The sequence below is a fragment of the Anabas testudineus genome, chromosome 7 (genome assembly GCF_900324465.2).
Source record: "Anabas testudineus chromosome 7, fAnaTes1.2, whole genome shotgun sequence".
In the NCBI taxonomy this organism is placed as follows: Eukaryota; Metazoa; Chordata; class Actinopteri; order Anabantiformes; family Anabantidae; genus Anabas; species Anabas testudineus.
Window position 1 is genome coordinate 24,886,204 of NC_046616.1, and position 18,903 is coordinate 24,905,106.

An 18,903-nucleotide genomic window follows, 5' to 3' on the forward strand; every position below is an offset into this window, starting at 1 on the left:
GTGTGTGTGTGTGTGTGTTTGTGTGTGTGTTGCGTTGCCATACATATGTGTTACACAAGGATATTCTTGCATTGTCATTGTTGTGAAGATTGGTTTGGGTTAAAGGTCAGTACACCCACATGATCGGTTGTAACTGCTTTTCTATGTCCCTTCCTCTTTTTGACTCTTGTGATTCTGTGAAGTTTGAAGTCTGTTTTGTGGTGAAAAAAGCTTATGAATTTACAGTTTTTATATTTAAAGATTTTAGTTCTCAGTACTGGCTTTTTCTGTTGGTGTTACTTTCTTTTAGGTGGAGAAAAAAGCAATGTAAAATGAATGTTTCTAAAGTGATGCTTACATTTTAATTGTACTTTTACTAAATTTGCTGTGCTTAAAACAGACCAAGTGGATTTTTTCAGTCTGTGTGCAACACGTTACCACTAGATGGTGCTTTTAGATCAGCTATAATGGTAAGCTACATTATGTGAAAAATGCTGACCTTACATTCAGACAGGACGATGGAACTGTTTTACAGCTTGCAGATATTTTAGCTCATTCCTCTTTACAGTACAGTTTCTCAAAGGTGGTGGTTGGCTTCCTGCATGAACTGTCTGCCTTCCTTAGCATTTCTATAGCATTAATATCAGCATTAATTGAGTTGGCCATTCCTAACATTACATTTTCTCTATTTATTCTTAGAATGACTTGTATCTTTCTGCATGATACACTTTCTGTGATACTTCAATATTTTCCTGATGAATTTGTTTGTAAATCTGAATCTGATCTGTTGTCTCATCTCTTTCACTGTAGTTACTTTCAACTAGGCCTAAGGCTGCTGTCTTAGGATGAAAAAACTGACTTACTATGTCATTTAGAAATGTCCTCATAATTGTGACGAGTTATAAGAAATAACAATAATGGAACAGACCAACCACCTACATGACCACTGTTAGTAACCACAGTGAGCTGTCAAACAGCAGTGTCATACAGTTGGGTTTTCTCTACACCACTAGCTGTTCTTGGTCTAAGATGTGAGCATTTTGAAGTACAAGTTGAATTTTGTTTTAGTCTGATCCCAGCTTAACAACAATAAGAGTTTTAGATATCTGGATGTACGTTTCCTTCACTGAAGCCAGTTGTGTCAGATAATTACTAACATGGCAGCTTTTCTACAGTCGTATATTAGTGTTTAGATGCCTCAGTTTGGAGGACCTTCTCTTCAAAATGGTGCACTATGCATTGCATCTAGAAAAACCTTGTTTTATTTGTAATTAACCAAACATGTCTCATCAGTGATTTTCTGAACACTCCTTTAATGAGGATATAGTGTTGTCAGGTGTGTTCTCAGTAAAAGCCAAGAATCAAAACATGACAGCATGTACTTCACCTTGTGTGGCAGGGATTGCTTTGGATTTGCTGAATTTGTGGAGGATCAGGGCTTCCTGAGCTCCAGTGAGGAGGCACAGGTGGTTGATACCAGTTAAAGGTGATCTTATCAGGCAGATGGCTGGTGTCTGGGTCAGAAGAAACCACAGTGCTGGTCACTGCTGGACTCCTTTTCCCCAGACGCCTGTGTTTAATACTAACAATCAACTGCAGATGTTTAAACATAGATTCAGTTTTTTTAATCTGTGGATCTGAGTATTCACTTTATCATGTTACATGTCTGTAATCTTTCTTTAGGCCATAAAGGAATTATTTCCTAAAGAAATGATCAGGAACACAATACATAGTACCTGTTGCGTAGGAAACATTAGCTGTATGGGGCTTCAGCTACATCATTATCATTATTATAGCACCACATTATAATAGCACCACATTATAATGCCACACATCACAGTGTGAGTCAATGTGCTCAACAGGAAACAGACTTCATAGAAACGAGTTCAGTGATTCTAAATCTCGAACCACTCAGCAGTTGGTTTGCACGTTCCAGGCACTGATTGGTTCTAATTCTTGTTAGTAATATATGAATATTAATAATAATAATAATAATACATGAATCTCCAGACTCTAGCCTAATTTCAGCTAATGCATTCCCACCAATCCTACAGCTTCTGTTGAATAAAGTGGTTAAAACATCCTCAAATAGGAGCTGTAATATAGTAGGTAAATGGTTCCAATTTATGTTATTATTTGATTCAGAGTTACTGCACCATATCTGGCTGAAAGGTCTTAATATTTCTTAAAGAAACATAAGAGGAATATTATTGAGCATCGCTTGTACAGTTTTTTTCAGAGTAGGCCATCATGTAGGTAATTCTGGTCAGAATTATTCACTATTCATTATGAATCACAATGGGACTTTGTTGTATATTTTATGATACATTGTTTGGCTCATAAATATCTGAATCATTTGGATTTCTATGTTTTGTTTATATGATTTAAGCAATGAGCAGTAGGTTGACTATACTACTGTGAGCTACAGTTTTTTTCTATGAATAAATTAAGAAACAAATGCGCCACATTTAAACACAGTAGTAGATAATATACTGTAGATAACGGATGGGTGGTATTTTGGGTAGATTTAATCAATTGAATAACAAATACATTCTAGGAGGAATCTGCTGTGATCACAATAATGTTCCAGTATTTAAAAATTAAAATTTATTTTCATTAGTAAACCTACAACAAAATTCATAAATTGCCACAGACATGCGCAAAACACAACTGTTTTTAAAAAATACAGAACAAAAATTTGCAGCATCTGACTGGCTTCCATGATTTTAAGTGGTCATATTAATCTTCCTACAGGACTTTGGCAGATCTACAATTAGGTGGTTTTAGTTTTGAGTAATCTGTAGAAAGTGGAAAGTCTGATGGAAATCAACCTGTTGGAAACATAGTTTATCCAGTTTAACTAAGCCACTTTCTATGGAGGTTCAGTTTTATATGGTAAATAGAGGTGGACTCACTGGCCCTTAAGACTGAAGAAGTAAAAGCTAAGAAGACGTTCAGCTATGGTCAAATAGGAGCTGCATAAGTTTTGAAGAGTGTAAGCATTCAACAAGTTGAAGTGTAAAAACATTTGTTGTGTCAACTATGAAAGGATCTGAAATTTGGAGTTTAAAAGTGAAATTGATTCCACACTAAAAGTCACTAATAATCCTTCAGTATTAACCACACTTGGCCAGTCCGGCATTTTTAACCTTCGTTGTTCATGAACATGTAGACAAACACTCTAATTATAAATAATGGTGTCCATGTTTTACATGGAGAGTTACAGTAAACTTCACTGGTTTGAAAACACATTCACACCTTTGTGTCAGAACGGTAAATACTAAGGAAGCATATGTAGCAATGACATCTCCCTCTCACCTCAGTCGTCACGCACGCACAGACACAGATTCACAGTACAAATATGATGATCAGGAACTTTCTTTCGTTGCATTTCAAAGTTTGCTGTTAATATAATACACACTGAATAGTACAGAGGTCATTGGAAATTTAAAAAACATAATCTGCCTGAGGCAACTAAAACAACTGTCAGTCCTGTCCAGCATCTTCTATGGATCCACACTCTGTGGCTTTGTAGAAATGAAATTTGTCTTTCACCCCCCAGGCTGACATCAAAGAGGAAAGCAACAGTGAGCAGGCTTCACACAGCTCCTCAGTCTGCAGCACAAAAGTCACTTCCTCTACTCTGAATGTTCTTCTTTTGTCTGTTTTGACGAGAAGAGCAACAAATGTCATAGTGTCCACAGTGTTCTCAGCGCACACAGAAGAAACATGTCTCTTCTATTTGTTGCATTGGTTTGACATTTTTATGGAGTAAGGCCATAATTCTGAAAATTAAAACAAGATTAGTGATTCTCAGTGAGTTGCTGATGCTGGTCAGATGTACCACATCAGAGACTACGGGGCCCCATTCACAACACCCACTACAGCTTAGGGCCATGTCATGTTTTCATTTGCTTGAGTTACAATCTCTGTGCCAATTTACAAGTCACATTTCAATTAACTTTTTTTGAGAGACAAACAGTAATAAAAAAGGAAATGGTTCTATCTAGATTTTATCTAGATGTCTACTGAAACCCCACCTCTGCAGTACCCTGGGTAAAGAGTGTCTAATTACAGTACGATCTAAATAGGTCGTAACGGCAGACTTCACTGTCAACTTATGAGCTTATCTTCCAGGTTTTGTTCGTGCAGGAGAAAAAGACTGCTGGTTGTGTCTTGCTCACAGTGACAGCTGTGACTTTTCAGTCATCTCATCAATGTGGCCTAAAAAAAAATAATGTTTTGAGCTCTTATTTTGCTTTGCATACTGAGTAATGGATTTTCTGTATCAAGCACTAATAGGTGGCAGCTAAGACTGGCGAAATCTCAGTTTACAGCAGAAACACCAAGGTGTGAGATCAAGCCCCTGCAGACCAAAAGGCTCTGGGTGGCTAGAAATGGCTGTGAGGGAGGACACATTCTTGTATATTTCACATAGCTACATATTGCGACATGGAGCAAATGTGGCTTATGATTAGAAAGCCAGGTACAGTTATTAGTGCCCAGTTACATACTGTAGCCTACTAAGAAGTCTTTATTCAGGACTTTCTTTTAATATATGTTAAGAGAAAACTGTGAAACAGCTAATCATATTGTCACACTCTGCACTCATGCTTTCTTAATGTTTTGGTTTATACACAGCCTTCACCCATACACACATAACCGACAGACCCCAGGACCGGAATAGCCCGGTTCCCACACACAGACATACACATACACAGACATACACACATACACATAATCACACCCACTCACACTGTGTACATTCTTATATCACATGACTATAAATAAAAGAACAAGGAACTCCCTCGGTGTACTCTCTCAGGGTGTTACACTGAGGAGGGTGCCCTTTGTACAAAGACTACGCTGTCTGTGTCTCATCTGTCTGATTGCAGGGTTTCTTGCCAGGAGGTCTGAAGACAAACTCTGGTCCACACTTGTTCTATAACCACACATTCTTCCTGCTCATCAGACTAGTGCGGCTTCCTGTTCTCTGACTTTCAACGATTTTAAATCAACATTAGACTTCGTTTACTCAGTTGTACAGTACACCATCAACACTTCGGAGTTTCTCTGTGGTGAGATTTTGCACAAAAATCGACTAACAAGCAGTTACTGAACAGAACAAATGGTAAAAACACTGACCTGTATGTACAGAAAAAGAAAAGAAGACTACTGAGTGACAGGGGAACTGGACATCCCTATGTGCAAATATCTGCATCTAGCTGAAAAACCTTCTCCAGAGTCCGGAGGAGATCTGGAGGAGCAGCTTGAACAAGATTACAACCTCTGTATTTAAAACAAAGGATGAGGCGAGTATATTGCCATTCAAATTTATGTACTCATCGAACTACAGCAGAACCACAGGAAGCAAGTTAAAAAATAAGTGAGGTCACCTTTTAATCTTGTTTCCTTTCCCAGTTTCTACTTTTAAGTACAGACAGGAACCATTCAACCTAATGCCACTACAAACCGCAGTTTAGACTGAAACTGATCCATTAGTGGATAACTAACAGAGCAGTAAATCCACAATAATTTTTGTATTGACTTCAGTGTTGGTGAACTCTGACAGCCTAGCCACTAGTAAAGTGTGTTGACCTTTGAGGGAACAGAAAGTCTGTCTCAACAGAACTCTGCTCTAGCAACACTGGCTCAAGCAGGTTTTCAGGAAACATGATCAAGGCACCTCTACTGGTACTGTATCAATAACAGGATGCAGAATGCTATCTGATGTTTTCTACTGAATAACTTAATATAAGAAAAACAGTAGCATCTGTGCTCCCTCCTCACACACTTCAGTAAAACATACAATTAAAATGAATAATTACTATTAATTAAATTAAATTATCAACAAATACAGGCATTTTTATATACAACAGCTGACGTGCTCATGTCTGGTGGACATCTGCAGCCTGGTTAGAGTGGCAACTCTAGTGGAGTCAAAAATCTACTCCTGACATTATGTTTTTTTCCTTCATGGGGCGTTTCTGAAGGTAATATATCTAACATATATTTTTAGTCAAAATGCTGACACAGAAGAAATGGCACAAAGTAAAAAGGTCTGGGAAGTGGAACGTGATTTACAACACATCCTAACTTATCTGATTTCTTAGGACAACTACTTTCTGCAACTGGGCACTATGTTCAGATTGAAGTCATGAACTATACTACTATGCTATTTGTTCCCTCTGTTTTCTGCAGTTAGCTGGGTTGGTGTGAGTAACAGATTGAGAATACCTGACAACAAAGACATAAAGAGCTGGTGTGCAGCATTTGTTGGTGTTTCTGTCTGTGATGTGTCTTCTTCAAACACTAGAAACTAATACCATATTCCTCATTTATAGGAACACTTTCTTCGTATAGAATAAGACCAGGGATTTTCTAGATTCTTGTTTGTCAATTAATCCCATAAAAGACTACAATCTTATAATCACACCCTTCTCTCTACTGTAGCATTTGTGAATGCAGAACCTGATTTAGATTATTCCACTGTGCTACAGAGCTACAGAGCTCCATGGTTTAAAAACTATGAAAGGATATTACTGCAGGGCAACATGTTTCTTCCTCATAAAACTGACCATAATATATTTTCAAGAGAGCTCCAAATACCATGACTTTCACAGTCTCTGAAATACATTTCCACAAAAAGCAGACCTCAGAAGTATCATATTCATAAAACTCATCGCTTAGGCTGACTTCCAGAGTTCATATCAAAGTCAATTTCAGGCCTGAGTGTACAAACCTTATTTTATCATTTTGATTCCCACTTTTCAAATTGGACAGACGTTTTACCTTTACATAACAAAAACTTGCTTTTTAAGGATGCTGTGACTCTCCATAGGTAAACAGTGGACCAAAGACTCTCTTTGGATAGAGCTTTTAGTCAGACAATCAGAATATTGAACTTCCTTACAGATTTTAAATACTGTTAATAAAATAGCTGTCTTGAAATTAAATAGAGGTCACCTTTGTGACTCATTGAATAAAATGCCAACTATAAACAGTAGTGTTCCCAGTTTAAATGTGGTCCCGGGGCCTTTGTTGCATTTTTCTGACTCATGTCCTCTTATTTCCCCACTACTGCCAAACACAAACACACACAGACACACACACAGACACAGACACACACCATTATTTTGCTTATCTAACCAACCCAGTACGTTGGGAAATTCTAGATTTGAGATGCTTCTTTGTTCCTCACTAAACCAATCCATTCTTGACATTCTTTTGTCAGCTTATGTAATTTGTTTGCAGTTTGTTTGATTTACACAATGGTACATTATTACTTACATGTTTAAAGCATTTTTACTGGTTATCAAAAGTCAAGGTATGACTATGTTTGCAGTACAATGAAAAGGGCTTGGTAGATTGTGATACATGCTTAACACACACCACTGCTTAAAAGTAGCTCACATCGCAAATAAACATCAATCATTCTTTTGGCTGCCGTCTTTCTCCATGTATACATCATTATGTCTGCTTACATGACACAATAAGGCTCTCGTGGCAAATGAGGTTTAGTCCTGCAGCAGGCTGGTAGGTGGGAAAGGAGCCCTTTCTTCAAGTCTTTGTTAAGGAAGAAACAGACAATAGGGTTGACCCCGGCTTGGGCAAAACTCATCCACACGGTGGTGGAAAGGTACCTGTGTGGTATTGTGCAAGCCTTGACAAACACCCTCCAATAGCAAGCCACTATATAGGGAGACCAGAGCACCAGGAACAGCAGGGTGATCATGTAGAACATCCTGCCAAGCTGCTTCTCTGCTTTGAACTCTTCCATGCCCAATAGGCGCCGATTCTGGTTGTGCAAGTTCTGCCGGATTCCCAGCAGAGTAGGCGGCATTGGGCCCCTGCCAAAACCCGCAATCCAGTTTGCTGCAGCTTGGCCAGTAGCCCCTGGCCCATGGAAGGTCCAGTTCTGACTAATAGCTGGCACCATCTGGACTGGCTTCATCTTACGGTGTTTGTACTCGAAGAGAAGTAACTTCATGTAGACAACGTGTGTGGCTAGAATGAGCACAGCCAGCATTAGCATGAAGCCGAGTGTATCATTAGCCTTGAAGTAGCGATGCTCAAAGATGCACTGGTCTTCCTCACGAATAAATTTGTAGGTGCCCACATCAAAAACAGGTGGAAAAGCCATCGCCACAGATAGTGTCCACACCATACACACCACTGCCACACATGTCCAGAATGTCATACGCTTTGAGTAAAAACGATGATGTGCAATGGCCATGTAGCGTGTTACACTGATGCAAAACAGCATAAAGGCGGCATGGAAGCAGAAGAGCACTGCCATGAAGGCCACTACCTTGCAGCTCAGCACACTGTAAGTCCAAGCTGAGCCGTTCTTAATAGACACCAGCACAAAGGGGAAGCAGATGGCTGATCGAATGGTGTCTGCCAGGCACAAGTCCAGCAGAAAGTAATAAGGTGCCTTGTGCAGAGTTCGGTCCCGCAGTACGAGCAGAGACACTACTAGGTTACCCACTAGGCTGATGCAAATAATCAGCCCTAGTAGCACCAGTTTAATATAGGTAGAGACAGCTGATGAAGGACTCTCTGCTACCACACTTCCTGCAGTAGCCACCATAGCTGCCATTGGCCCAGCAGGCCCTTCACTGCTCTCGTTTCCATTTGCCATCCCAAATGCCTCCCCACCCATACCACCTTTCCTCCAAACACCAAAGCCACCACTACAACACTGCCTCCTCCAACTGCTAGTCGTTCTTTCGTCTTCGTGGTTGCTTCCTTTCTGCAGTTCACAGGGAACAGAAACACCTCAATCCACATTGTCCCATTTTGAGCAGGTTTGTTTTATTGGTATATTTTGTCGTCTCACCACCTGATCCTCTCCAAGAGCCTGAAAACAACCAGAAAAAAACACAAAATTAGGAGTTTGTTAAAAAGCATTACGGATAAAAAAAAAACAAAACATGAGACTTTCATTTCAATTCAGTTATATTTGTATAGCACCAAATCACAACAGATGTTATCTCAAGGCACTTTACAGTGTTTAAGGTTTAAAATCTTACAAAATGTACCTATATACAGAATTATATAAACAAACCCAACAACCCCACTTAAGCAAAGACACTAGGTGACAATAAACTCCCTTTAACGGAAGAAACTTTTAGGGCTCAGTTGGTAAAGCAGTTGTCTATAAACCCTAGGGTTTCTGGTTCAATTCCTGGTTCTTCCTGACTACAGTGCCTATAAAATGTATTCACCCCCTTGGATGTTTCATTCTTTTATTGACATTATAAATCAACCATAGGCAATAAAAGTTTGCAATTTGACAAAAGAATTCAAAAGAATACCCAATTAATGTCAATGTGAAAATTGGTTTCTACAAAGTAATGTCACTTAAATAAAAATATATAAGGTGAAATCAGTGTTTGCATTAATATTCACCCCCTTCAGGTCAATATTTAGTAGATGCACCTTTGACTGCAATCACAGCATGGAGTCTCTGTGGATAGGTCTCAATTAGGCTTGAACATCTGGACTGGAATTTTATGTCATTCTTCTTTGACTGCTCAAGCTCTGTCAGGGTGTGTGGGGATCAGGTTAGGGTGTGAACAGCCCAGCTTTGACTCGCTCACTCCAGGACATTCACCTTGATGTCTTCTCCCAAGTGGTAGCTGTTTTGCTGACTGAATAAGATTGTCCTCCAGGATTGTCCTATATTTTGCCGCATTCATCTTACTCTCTACCATAACAAGCCTTCCAGGGCGGGCTGCCAAAAAGCATCCGCACAGCATGATGCGGCCACCACCGTCATTTACAGTGGGGATGGTGTGTTTCACGTTTGCCAAACATTGTCTCTTGTCTGATGGACAAAAAGCACCGTTTTGGCCTCATCAGACCAAAGACCCCTCTTCCACTGGACGATGGAGTCTTTCACAGGCCTTGGCGAACTGAATTCAGTTTTTTTCTCACAGTTTTTTTATAATGATATTTATAAAATAATGAAATAATAAAATGTTAAGCGCGCAGGCGCGAGCCGTGCTGTAGCTAATTTACATTTGTTCTCTTCCTTGTGATTTCTTTTCTGTATTTTATCTCATTTTGTTTTATTTTGTGTAGATAAATAACTAGTTTGAAATTAAGTTATACCCTCTCACATCATGTTGTTCGAGAGAGTTTTAACCTTTGGATTCATACTTTCACTCATTCGGAAAACTGGAGCGCAGCAGCTGCTCCGTTATTATGGAGCCAGCTCCTTTGTTTACACACGGGATCAGCTGATTTTATTCAGGACAGATGGAGTAAAAGATCAAACTTTGTCCTGGACTTTAAACATCCCAGATGAGATCAGAAAGAGGACAACGAGGGGATGGCAAAAACAGCAAGGAGGAAATACAGAGCGAAGAAGAGCGATGCGCAGAGAGAAGGTGAGAAGATTTAAGCCGCATCTCCCCTCTCTGATTATGGGCAATGTGACATCCCTGGACAATAAAATGGACGAACTGACAGCTCTGGTGAGGATGGAGAAAATCTGTGCCGAGTGTAGTTTAATGTGTTTTACAGAGACATGCCTGCATGATGGTATTCCTGACTCCAGTGTAAATATATATGGTTTAGGCACTGTGCCCTGGGACAGGAGGTGACAGGAGGGGGGCTTGCCGTTCTCATTAACAACAGGTGGTGCCATCCTGGACATGTGACTGTCAAAGAGTCTGTAGCCCTGATTTCGAACTGCTGGCTGTGGGACTTCGTCCATATTATTTGCCCAGAGAGTTTTCACACTCTGACGCCTTCTATATGATCTCCGGAGACTTTAATCACGCCACCCTCACCAAGACACTTGTTCCCTTTACCCAGTTTGTGAGCTGTCCCACCAGGGGGGAGAGGACATTGGGCCTGTTGTATGCTAATGTTAAAAATGTCTACAGCTCTACTTTTTCAATCGCTTCTAGGCTCAGTCACAAAGACCACTACAGTTCAGTAACCAGGCTTCACCCCACAAAGGCTGCAGGTCCAGATGGAGTCAGCCCAAGGATGCTGAAAGCCTGTCCTCCTCAGCTATGTGGTGTTCTCCAGCACATCTTCAACCTCAGCCTGCATCTGGAGAGAGTTGAAAAAGTCGTGCCTAGTTCCTGTGAATATGACACCACGTCCCAGAGTCTTCAATGACTACAGATCAGTGGCGTTTTGAGAGGCTGATCCTGGAGTCCTACGACATCTGGTCAAACCCTCACTTGACCCACTGCAGTTTGCCTATCCACCCCATCTTGGAGTGGATGACGCCATCATACATCTGCTCCATCGCACCTACATCCACCTGGACAAGCCTGGGGGCTTAGTGAGGATCATGTTTTTTGATTTCTCCAGTGCATTCAACACCATCTGGCCTGCACTGCTGGGAGAGAAATTAAAGAACATGCAGGTTGACACTCCCCAGATTTCTTAAGGTGTCCCGCTAGATTTGGAATGAAATGTTCGGTTTGGTCTGTAGCCCCGGGTCCGTTTGGGAAAGTTTTTGGGTCCGGGTCCGGACCGCGGTCCGCGTTGTTAGCGACCCCTGCTCTACATGTTGTAGCTGAGAGGAGGATGCTGTCCAAACTTCTCTCAATGCTGGCCAATCCCTCCCACCCACTGCACAGTGTGTTGGCTGGACAGAGGAGCAAGTTCAGTCAAAGACTTAACATCAAGTGCTCCACAGAGCACCACAGGAGGTCCTTTGTACATGTGGCCATCAATCTCTACAATTCCTCCCCCCTTTGTAAAAGGTGAGGGAACTGACAATTTATGTCTTATAATTGCTGTAATTCCACCCTGGACTATAAATATTAAGCCGTTTTCATTCATCACATTTTCTGTATTCACAGGTGCTGGTCATATAATTAGAATATCATCAAAAAGTTGATTTATTTCACTAATTCTGTTCAAAAAGTGAAACTTGTATATTATATTCATGCATTACACACAGATTCATATAATTCAAGGGTTTATTTCTTTTAATTTTGATTATTATAAATGACAACTAATGAAAAACCCAAATTCAGTATCTCAGAAAATTAGAATATTACTTAAGATCAATATACAGAAAGGATTTTTCCATACTCTAATCAGCTAATTAACTCAAAACACCCGCAAAGGCCTTTAAATGGTCTCTCAGTCTAGTTCTGTAGGCTACACAATCATGGGGAAGACTGCTGATTTGATAGTCCAAAAGACGACCATTGACACATTGCACAAGGAGGGCAAGACACAAAGGTCATTGCAAAAGAGGCTGGCTGTTCACACAGCTCTGTGTCCAAGCACATTAATAGAGAGGCGAAGGGAAGGAAGAGATGTGGTAGAAAAAAGTGTACAAGCAATAGAGATAACCGCACCCTGGAGAGAACTGTGAAACCAAACCCATTCAAAAATGCAGGGGAGATTCACAAAGAGTGGACTGCAGCTGGAGTCAGTGCTTCAAGAGCCCCTACACACAGACGTATGCAAGACATGGGTTTCAGCTGTTGCATTCCTTCTGTCAAGCCACTCTTGAACAACAGACAGCATCTGAAGCATCTCGCCTGGGCTAAAGACAAAAAGGACTGGACTGCTGCTGAGTGGTCCAAAGTTATGGTCTCTGATGAAACTAAATTTGCATTTCCTTTGGAAATCAGGGTCCCAGAGTCTGGAGGAAGAGAGGAGAGGGACAAAATCCACGTTGCTTGAGCTCCAGGGTAAAGTTTCCACAGTCAGTGAGGGTTTAGGGTGCCATGTTATCTGCTGGTGTTGCTCCACTGTGTTTCCTGAGTTCCACGGTTAAAGCAGCTGTATATCAGGAAGTCTTAGAGCACTTCCTGCTTCCTGCAGCTGACCAACTTTAGGGATATGCAGATTTCATTTTCCAACAGGACTTGGTACCTGCACACAGTGCCAAATCTACCAGTACCTAGTTTAAGGACCATGGTATTCCTGTTCTTAACTGGCCAGCAAACTCGCCTGACCTCAACCCCATAGAAAATCTATGGGGTATTGTGAAGAGGAAGCTGCGATATGCCAGACCCAACAATACAGAAGAGCTGAAGGCCACTATCAGAGCAACCTGGGCTCTCACCTGAGCAGTGCTGCAGACTGATCAACTCCATGCCACGCCAAATTGCTGCGGTAATTCAGGCAAAAGAAGCCCCAACAAGTTTTGGGTGCTGTACATGCTCATACTTTTCATGTACATACTTTTCAGTTGGCCAATATTTCTAAAGATCCTTTCTTTGTATTGGTCTTAAGTAATATTCTAATTTTCTGAGATACTTAATTTGGGTTTTTCATTAGTTGTCAGTTCTAATTTCAAAATAAAAAATAAATAAACACTTGAAGTATATGAGTCTGTGTGTAATGCATGAATATATTATACAACATGGCGCTCCCCGAGGCAGACGTGTTTGCTCGCTCTGCTCTTGAATGTCGGTTTTTCTTTCTTTTGTTTGTTTTTTGTTTTTCTCTACAATGCATAACTGCCTTGCACTGCTAACCTACAACAGACAGGCACTACTGGACATAGCTAACTTAAGTAACAATACCAAATTTACTGATTTTACTGATTTTATTCCTGTGGAGCTGCAACCCATTGTTCGCCCTTGGAATCACCGCCACCGCCCCCAGGAAGGCCCCAAAGCACCGGGCCTGAGTGAGATAGCTGACCCGAGGAGAGCGCTCCGGAGACGTCGACGCAAGTGAGGCAAGAGAGGAGGGCTCCACGCTAGGCTAAAAGCCTGAGCTCGTCGACCACCGCTACCCAGTCTTTTGCCGGCTAACGTGCGCTCTCTGAAAAATAAACTGGACGAACTGAGGGCAAGAATTACATCACAACGGGAGATAAGAGAATGCTGTGCTCTGATTTTTACCGAGACATGGCTCTCAGAGAAAGTCCCGGAATCCTCTATTCAGCTACAGACTCATTCCATTCACTGAGGAGACAGGACCGCAGCCTCCGGTAAAGGGAAAGGAGGAGGTGTGTGTGTGTTTATCAACAATTCGTGGTGTGGGAACCCACAGACTGTTTACAATTACTGTTCGCCGGACATGGAGTTTTTACTGCTGAAATGCTGTCCCTACTATCTACCGAGGGAATTTACTGCTGTGTTCATAGCGGCTGTTTACATCCCTCCGCGTGCGAACTCCGCAGCAGCGCTGGGTAAGCTCCATGATGTTTTTAATACCTTAGAGACAGACTATCCAGATGCTGTCTTTATTGCTGCTGGCGACTTCAATCAGTGCAACTTACGGACAGTACTTCCCAAATACTCCCAACATGTGAACATTCCCACCCGCGGAAATAACACACAGGACAAAGTTTATAGTAATATACGTGATGCATACAGAGCCGCACCCCGCCCCCACTTTGGACACTCAGATCACATTTCTTTGTTTATGTACCCGGCCTATAGACAAAGACTGAAACAGACAAACCCTGTCACTAGACAGGTTAAACTTTGGACAGGAGAGAGTGAACAGATCTTGCAGGATTGTTTTGCTTCAACAGACTGGGATGTGTTTAAAGTTGCAGCCACTCAGGATGACTCCTCTGTCAACATACAGGACTATGCTGAGTATGTAACTGGGTACATCAGCACTTGTGTTGAAAACATTATACCCACCATACAGGCCAGGAAGTTCCCCAATCAGAAGCCCTGGATAAACAGTCAGGTACGTCACATGCTGCGTGCTCGATCTGTTGCATTCACATCAGGCAATGAGACAGAGTACAAAGCAGCGAAGTACGGACTGAGAAGAGCCATCACAGCAGCCAAGAAGCAGTACAGAGAGAAGCTGGACAGTTTCTACTCCACTGCTGACGCCGGGCGTATGTGGCAAGGCCTGCAACACATCACAGACTACAGGACTGTTATGAGCACTACCATCAGCTCCTCAGACAGCCTACCGGATGACCTCAACACATTCTATGCCCGTTTTGAGACCGATGGGAACACTACAGAAAGGCACACACACACCCGGATTACCCAGCCCCCTTCCCCTCCTCCTAATGTGCCAACCGTTGAGGTATGCAAAATGCTGAGGAAGATCAACCCCCGCAAAGCAGCAGGACCAGACAACATTCCTGGGCGGGCCCTCAGAGCTTGTGCTACAGAGCTGGCTGATGCACTCACCTCCATCTTCAATCTCTCACTTGGTCAGTGCATCGTCCCCACCTGTTTAAAGACTACAACCATTGTCCCCCTCCCTAAGAAGAGCCCCCAACCTGCTTAAATGATTACAGGCCAGTAGCACTCACTCCAATCATTATGAAGTGTTTTGAGAGAGTGGTGCTGGCCCATATCAAAAGCAGTATGCCGGATACATTGGACCCCCTGCAATATGCATACCGACCCAACAGGTCCACTTCAGATGCTATTGCCGCAGCCCTTCACATTTCCCTCTACCACCTGGAAGATAAGGAGACTTATATCAGGATGCTCTTTATCGACTACAGTTCTGCCTTCAATACAGTCGTTCCTCGTAAGCTCACTCACAAACTGCTAACACTTGGACTACACCCTACACTCTGTGACTGGCTCCTAGACTTCATGACTGGCAGACCACAGTCTGTCAGGATTGGAAATAAGGCTTCAGCCACTACAATAACAAACATTGGCAGCCCACAGGGGTGTGTTCTCAGTCCCATCCTCTACACGCTGTTCACACATGACTGTGTTGCCTCCCATAAGGACAACAGCATCCTGAAGTTCGCTGATGACACAGCAGTGATAGGAAAGATCACTGGTGTGGACGAAGTAGCCTACAGGAGGGAAGTGGCCAGTCTAGTGGCATGGTGTGAGGACAACAATCTCACCTTCAACATAGTCAAGACAAAGGAGATGATAGTGGACATGAGAAAAAGAGCTCAACTCACCAGCCACTGTTTATCCGAGAGTTTGAAGTGGAAAGGGTGAGCAGCTTTAAATACCTGGGGGTCAACATCAGTGAGGACCTCACCTTGACACTAAACACCACCCAACTGGTCAAGAAGGCACAACAAAGACTGTACTTCTTAAGAAGGATGAGGAAGTTTGGTATGTCTCCCAATATCCTCAACAGCTTCTACAGCTGTGTTGTGGAGAGCGTCCTTACCAGCTGCATTACTGTGTGGTTAGGCAACACTACTGTGGCAGACCGTAAACGTCTGCAGAGAGTGGTGAAGACTGCTGAGAGGATCATCAGAACTCCACTGCCCTCTCTGCAGACCATTTACCATCGTAGAGTTCACAGGAGAGCTGCTACCATCCTCAAAGACCCCACACATCCCCAATATGGACTGTTCACACTTCTCCCCTCAGGACGAAGGTACAGGAGTGTGAAATGCAGGACGTCCAGACTAAGCAACTCCTTCTTTCCCTCAGCCATCAGACCCTTAAATGCATAACTTCCACAACATACAATATGTTACGATATTAATGATACTGCTGCTGTACTATTTGCACATTTTGTAATGCACTATTTTGCACATACTTTATTTTATTTTATTAACATTACCTGATTCTATTTATTTACTTGTATTCTATTCTTATTTCTAAGCCCTATTGTATTGTACTGTTTTAAGCTGTTGGCATTCACTGTGGACGGCAAGGAAAGAATTTCATTGCACAGGGAAACTCGTTTTCTCACTGTGCATATGACAATAAACACTTTGAATCTTTGAAAACAAGTTTCACTTTTTGAACAGAATTAGTGAAGTAAATACATTATTTGATGATATTTTAATTACATGACCAGCACCTGTATATTAAATTCTCGCTACTGATATCATTGTGTATTTATGTTGTATGCTGGTTATGGTTCCCTTTCTTTCAGTCTGTAATGAGGCAAACAATTATTTTTGAATCTTGAATCATTGATCCCCTTTTTTGTTGTTGGACAGCCGCCAGACAGTAGATGTCCGCACTGCTATGGGGGTTTCAATGTATTGTCCAAAGACACCACAGCAAGTAGCCAGAAGGAACCAGGAATCAGCTCAGTGGCTTTCTCCCTGCCACTCTCCCGTAAAGATTTGACTGGTGAAGAACCCGGGCAACAGTTGTTGTATGTACAGTCTCTCCTATCTCAGTTGCTGAAGCTTGTAACTCTCTCAGAGAAATCATCGATGTGCTAGTGACCTCTTTCACTAGTCTCCCTCTCTCGCAGTCACTCAGTTTGTGTGGATAGTTTATTCTAGGCAGATTTAGACATGTTCAATATTCCTTCCATTTCTTGATGATGATTTTCACTGAACTCTGGGAGATGTTCAGTGCCTTGGAGATTTTTTGCATCCATCTCCTGACTTGTGCTTTTCAATTACCTGTTCTCTTAGTTGCTGTGAGTATTCTTTTGTCTTCATTCTGTAATGGTAGCCAGGAATACTAAATAACCATTGACCGGACCTTCCAGACACAAGTTTTTTTATACTGCAATCACTTGAGACGCACTCAGGTGATCCCCATTTCACTAATTGTGGGACTACTAGCACCAGATTATCTAGACCTCTGTTGTATTACATCAGTCATTTTAAAGGGATGACTATTAATGCAAACACTGATTTCACCTTACATATTTTTATTTAACTGAGATTACTTTGTAGAAACCTGATGTCACTGTCACTCACCACATTAATGAGGTCTTCTTCTCTTTCGGCTTTTCGCATAAGGGGTCTCCACAGCGAATCATCCTTTTCCACCAAACTCTATCATGGGCATCTTCTACCCTAACACTAGCCAACCTCATGTCCTCTGTTAATACGTCCATATATCTCCTCTTTGGTCGTGCTCTTGCCCTCCTGCCTGGCAGCTCCATCTCCAACATCCTTCTACCAATATAATCACTATCCCTCCTCTGCACATGTCCAAACCATCTCAGTCTGGCCTCTCTGACTTGGTTGCTAACGCAGGCAACGTGAGCCGTCCCTCTGATGTGCTTGTTCCTTATTCTGTCTAACCTCGTCACTCCTAAGGAGAACCTCAACATCTTCCTCTCTGCTACCTCCATCTCAGCCTCGTCTCTTTCTCACTGCTACCGTCTCTAACCCATAGAGTGGTCTCACCACTGTCTTGTAGACCTTTCCTTTGAGTCTTGCTGACACTCTTCTGTCACACAACACTCCTGACACTTTCCTCCACCTGCTCCAACCTGCCTGCACTCGCTCTTCACCTCTTTTCCACACTCTCCATCACACTGAACTGTTGACCCTAAGTACTTAAACTCCTGCACCTTCTTCACCTCAGCCCACTGTAACCTAACGCTTCTACCTTGATCACTCTCATTTAGACACATGTATTCTGTCTTACTACGACTGACCTTCATGCCTCTTCTTTCCAGAGCAAACCTCCACCTCTCTAGCTGTTCCTCTACCTGCTCTCTACTCTCACTGCAAATCACAATGTCATCCGCAAACATCATTGTCCAGGGAGATTCCTGTCTGACCTCATCTGTCAGCCTGTCCATCAGCATAGCAAACAAGAAGGGACTCAAAGCTGATCCTTGGTGTAGTCCCACCTCCACCTTGAACTCCCCTGTCTGACCTACAGCACATCTTACCACTGTCATACTTCTCTCATACATGTCCTGAACTACTCTGACGTACTTCTCTGCCACTCCCGACGACCTCATACAGTGCCACAGCTCCTCCCTCAGCAACCTGTCATACGCCTTCTCTAAATCTACAAAGACACAATGCAGCTCCTTCTGACCATCTCTATACTTTTCCATCAACATTCTCAAAGCAAAAATAGCATTAGTGGTGCTCTTACGGGGCATGAAACCATACTGCTGCTCACAAATCTCCACCTTCTTCCTAAGCCTGGCTTCCACTACTCTTTCCCACAGCTTCATTGTGTGGCTCATCAACTTTATTCCTCTATATTTGCTGCAGTTCTGCGTGTCACCCTTGTTCTTAAAGATCGGAACCAGAACGCTTCTCCTCCATTCCTCAGGCATCTGCTCACTCTCTAGAATCCT

General features: G+C 42.2%; 1 protein-coding gene across 1 annotated transcript in view; it reads right to left on the reverse strand.

The window, feature by feature from the left end:
* gpr173 (G protein-coupled receptor 173) overlaps positions 1 to 18,903 on the reverse strand; it is a 28,459-nt gene continuing 9,556 nt past the window's right edge. The window contains exons 2-3 of the mRNA XM_026367871.1: positions 7,464 to 8,842; positions 1 to 3,641 (exon numbers count right to left, since the gene is read on the reverse strand). Coding sequence (XP_026223656.1) covers positions 3,590 to 3,641; positions 7,464 to 8,644 — 1,233 coding nt within the window. The 5' untranslated portion in view covers positions 8,645 to 8,842 and the 3' untranslated portion in view covers positions 1 to 3,589. The remainder of the gene's footprint in view (positions 3,642 to 7,463; positions 8,843 to 18,903) is intronic.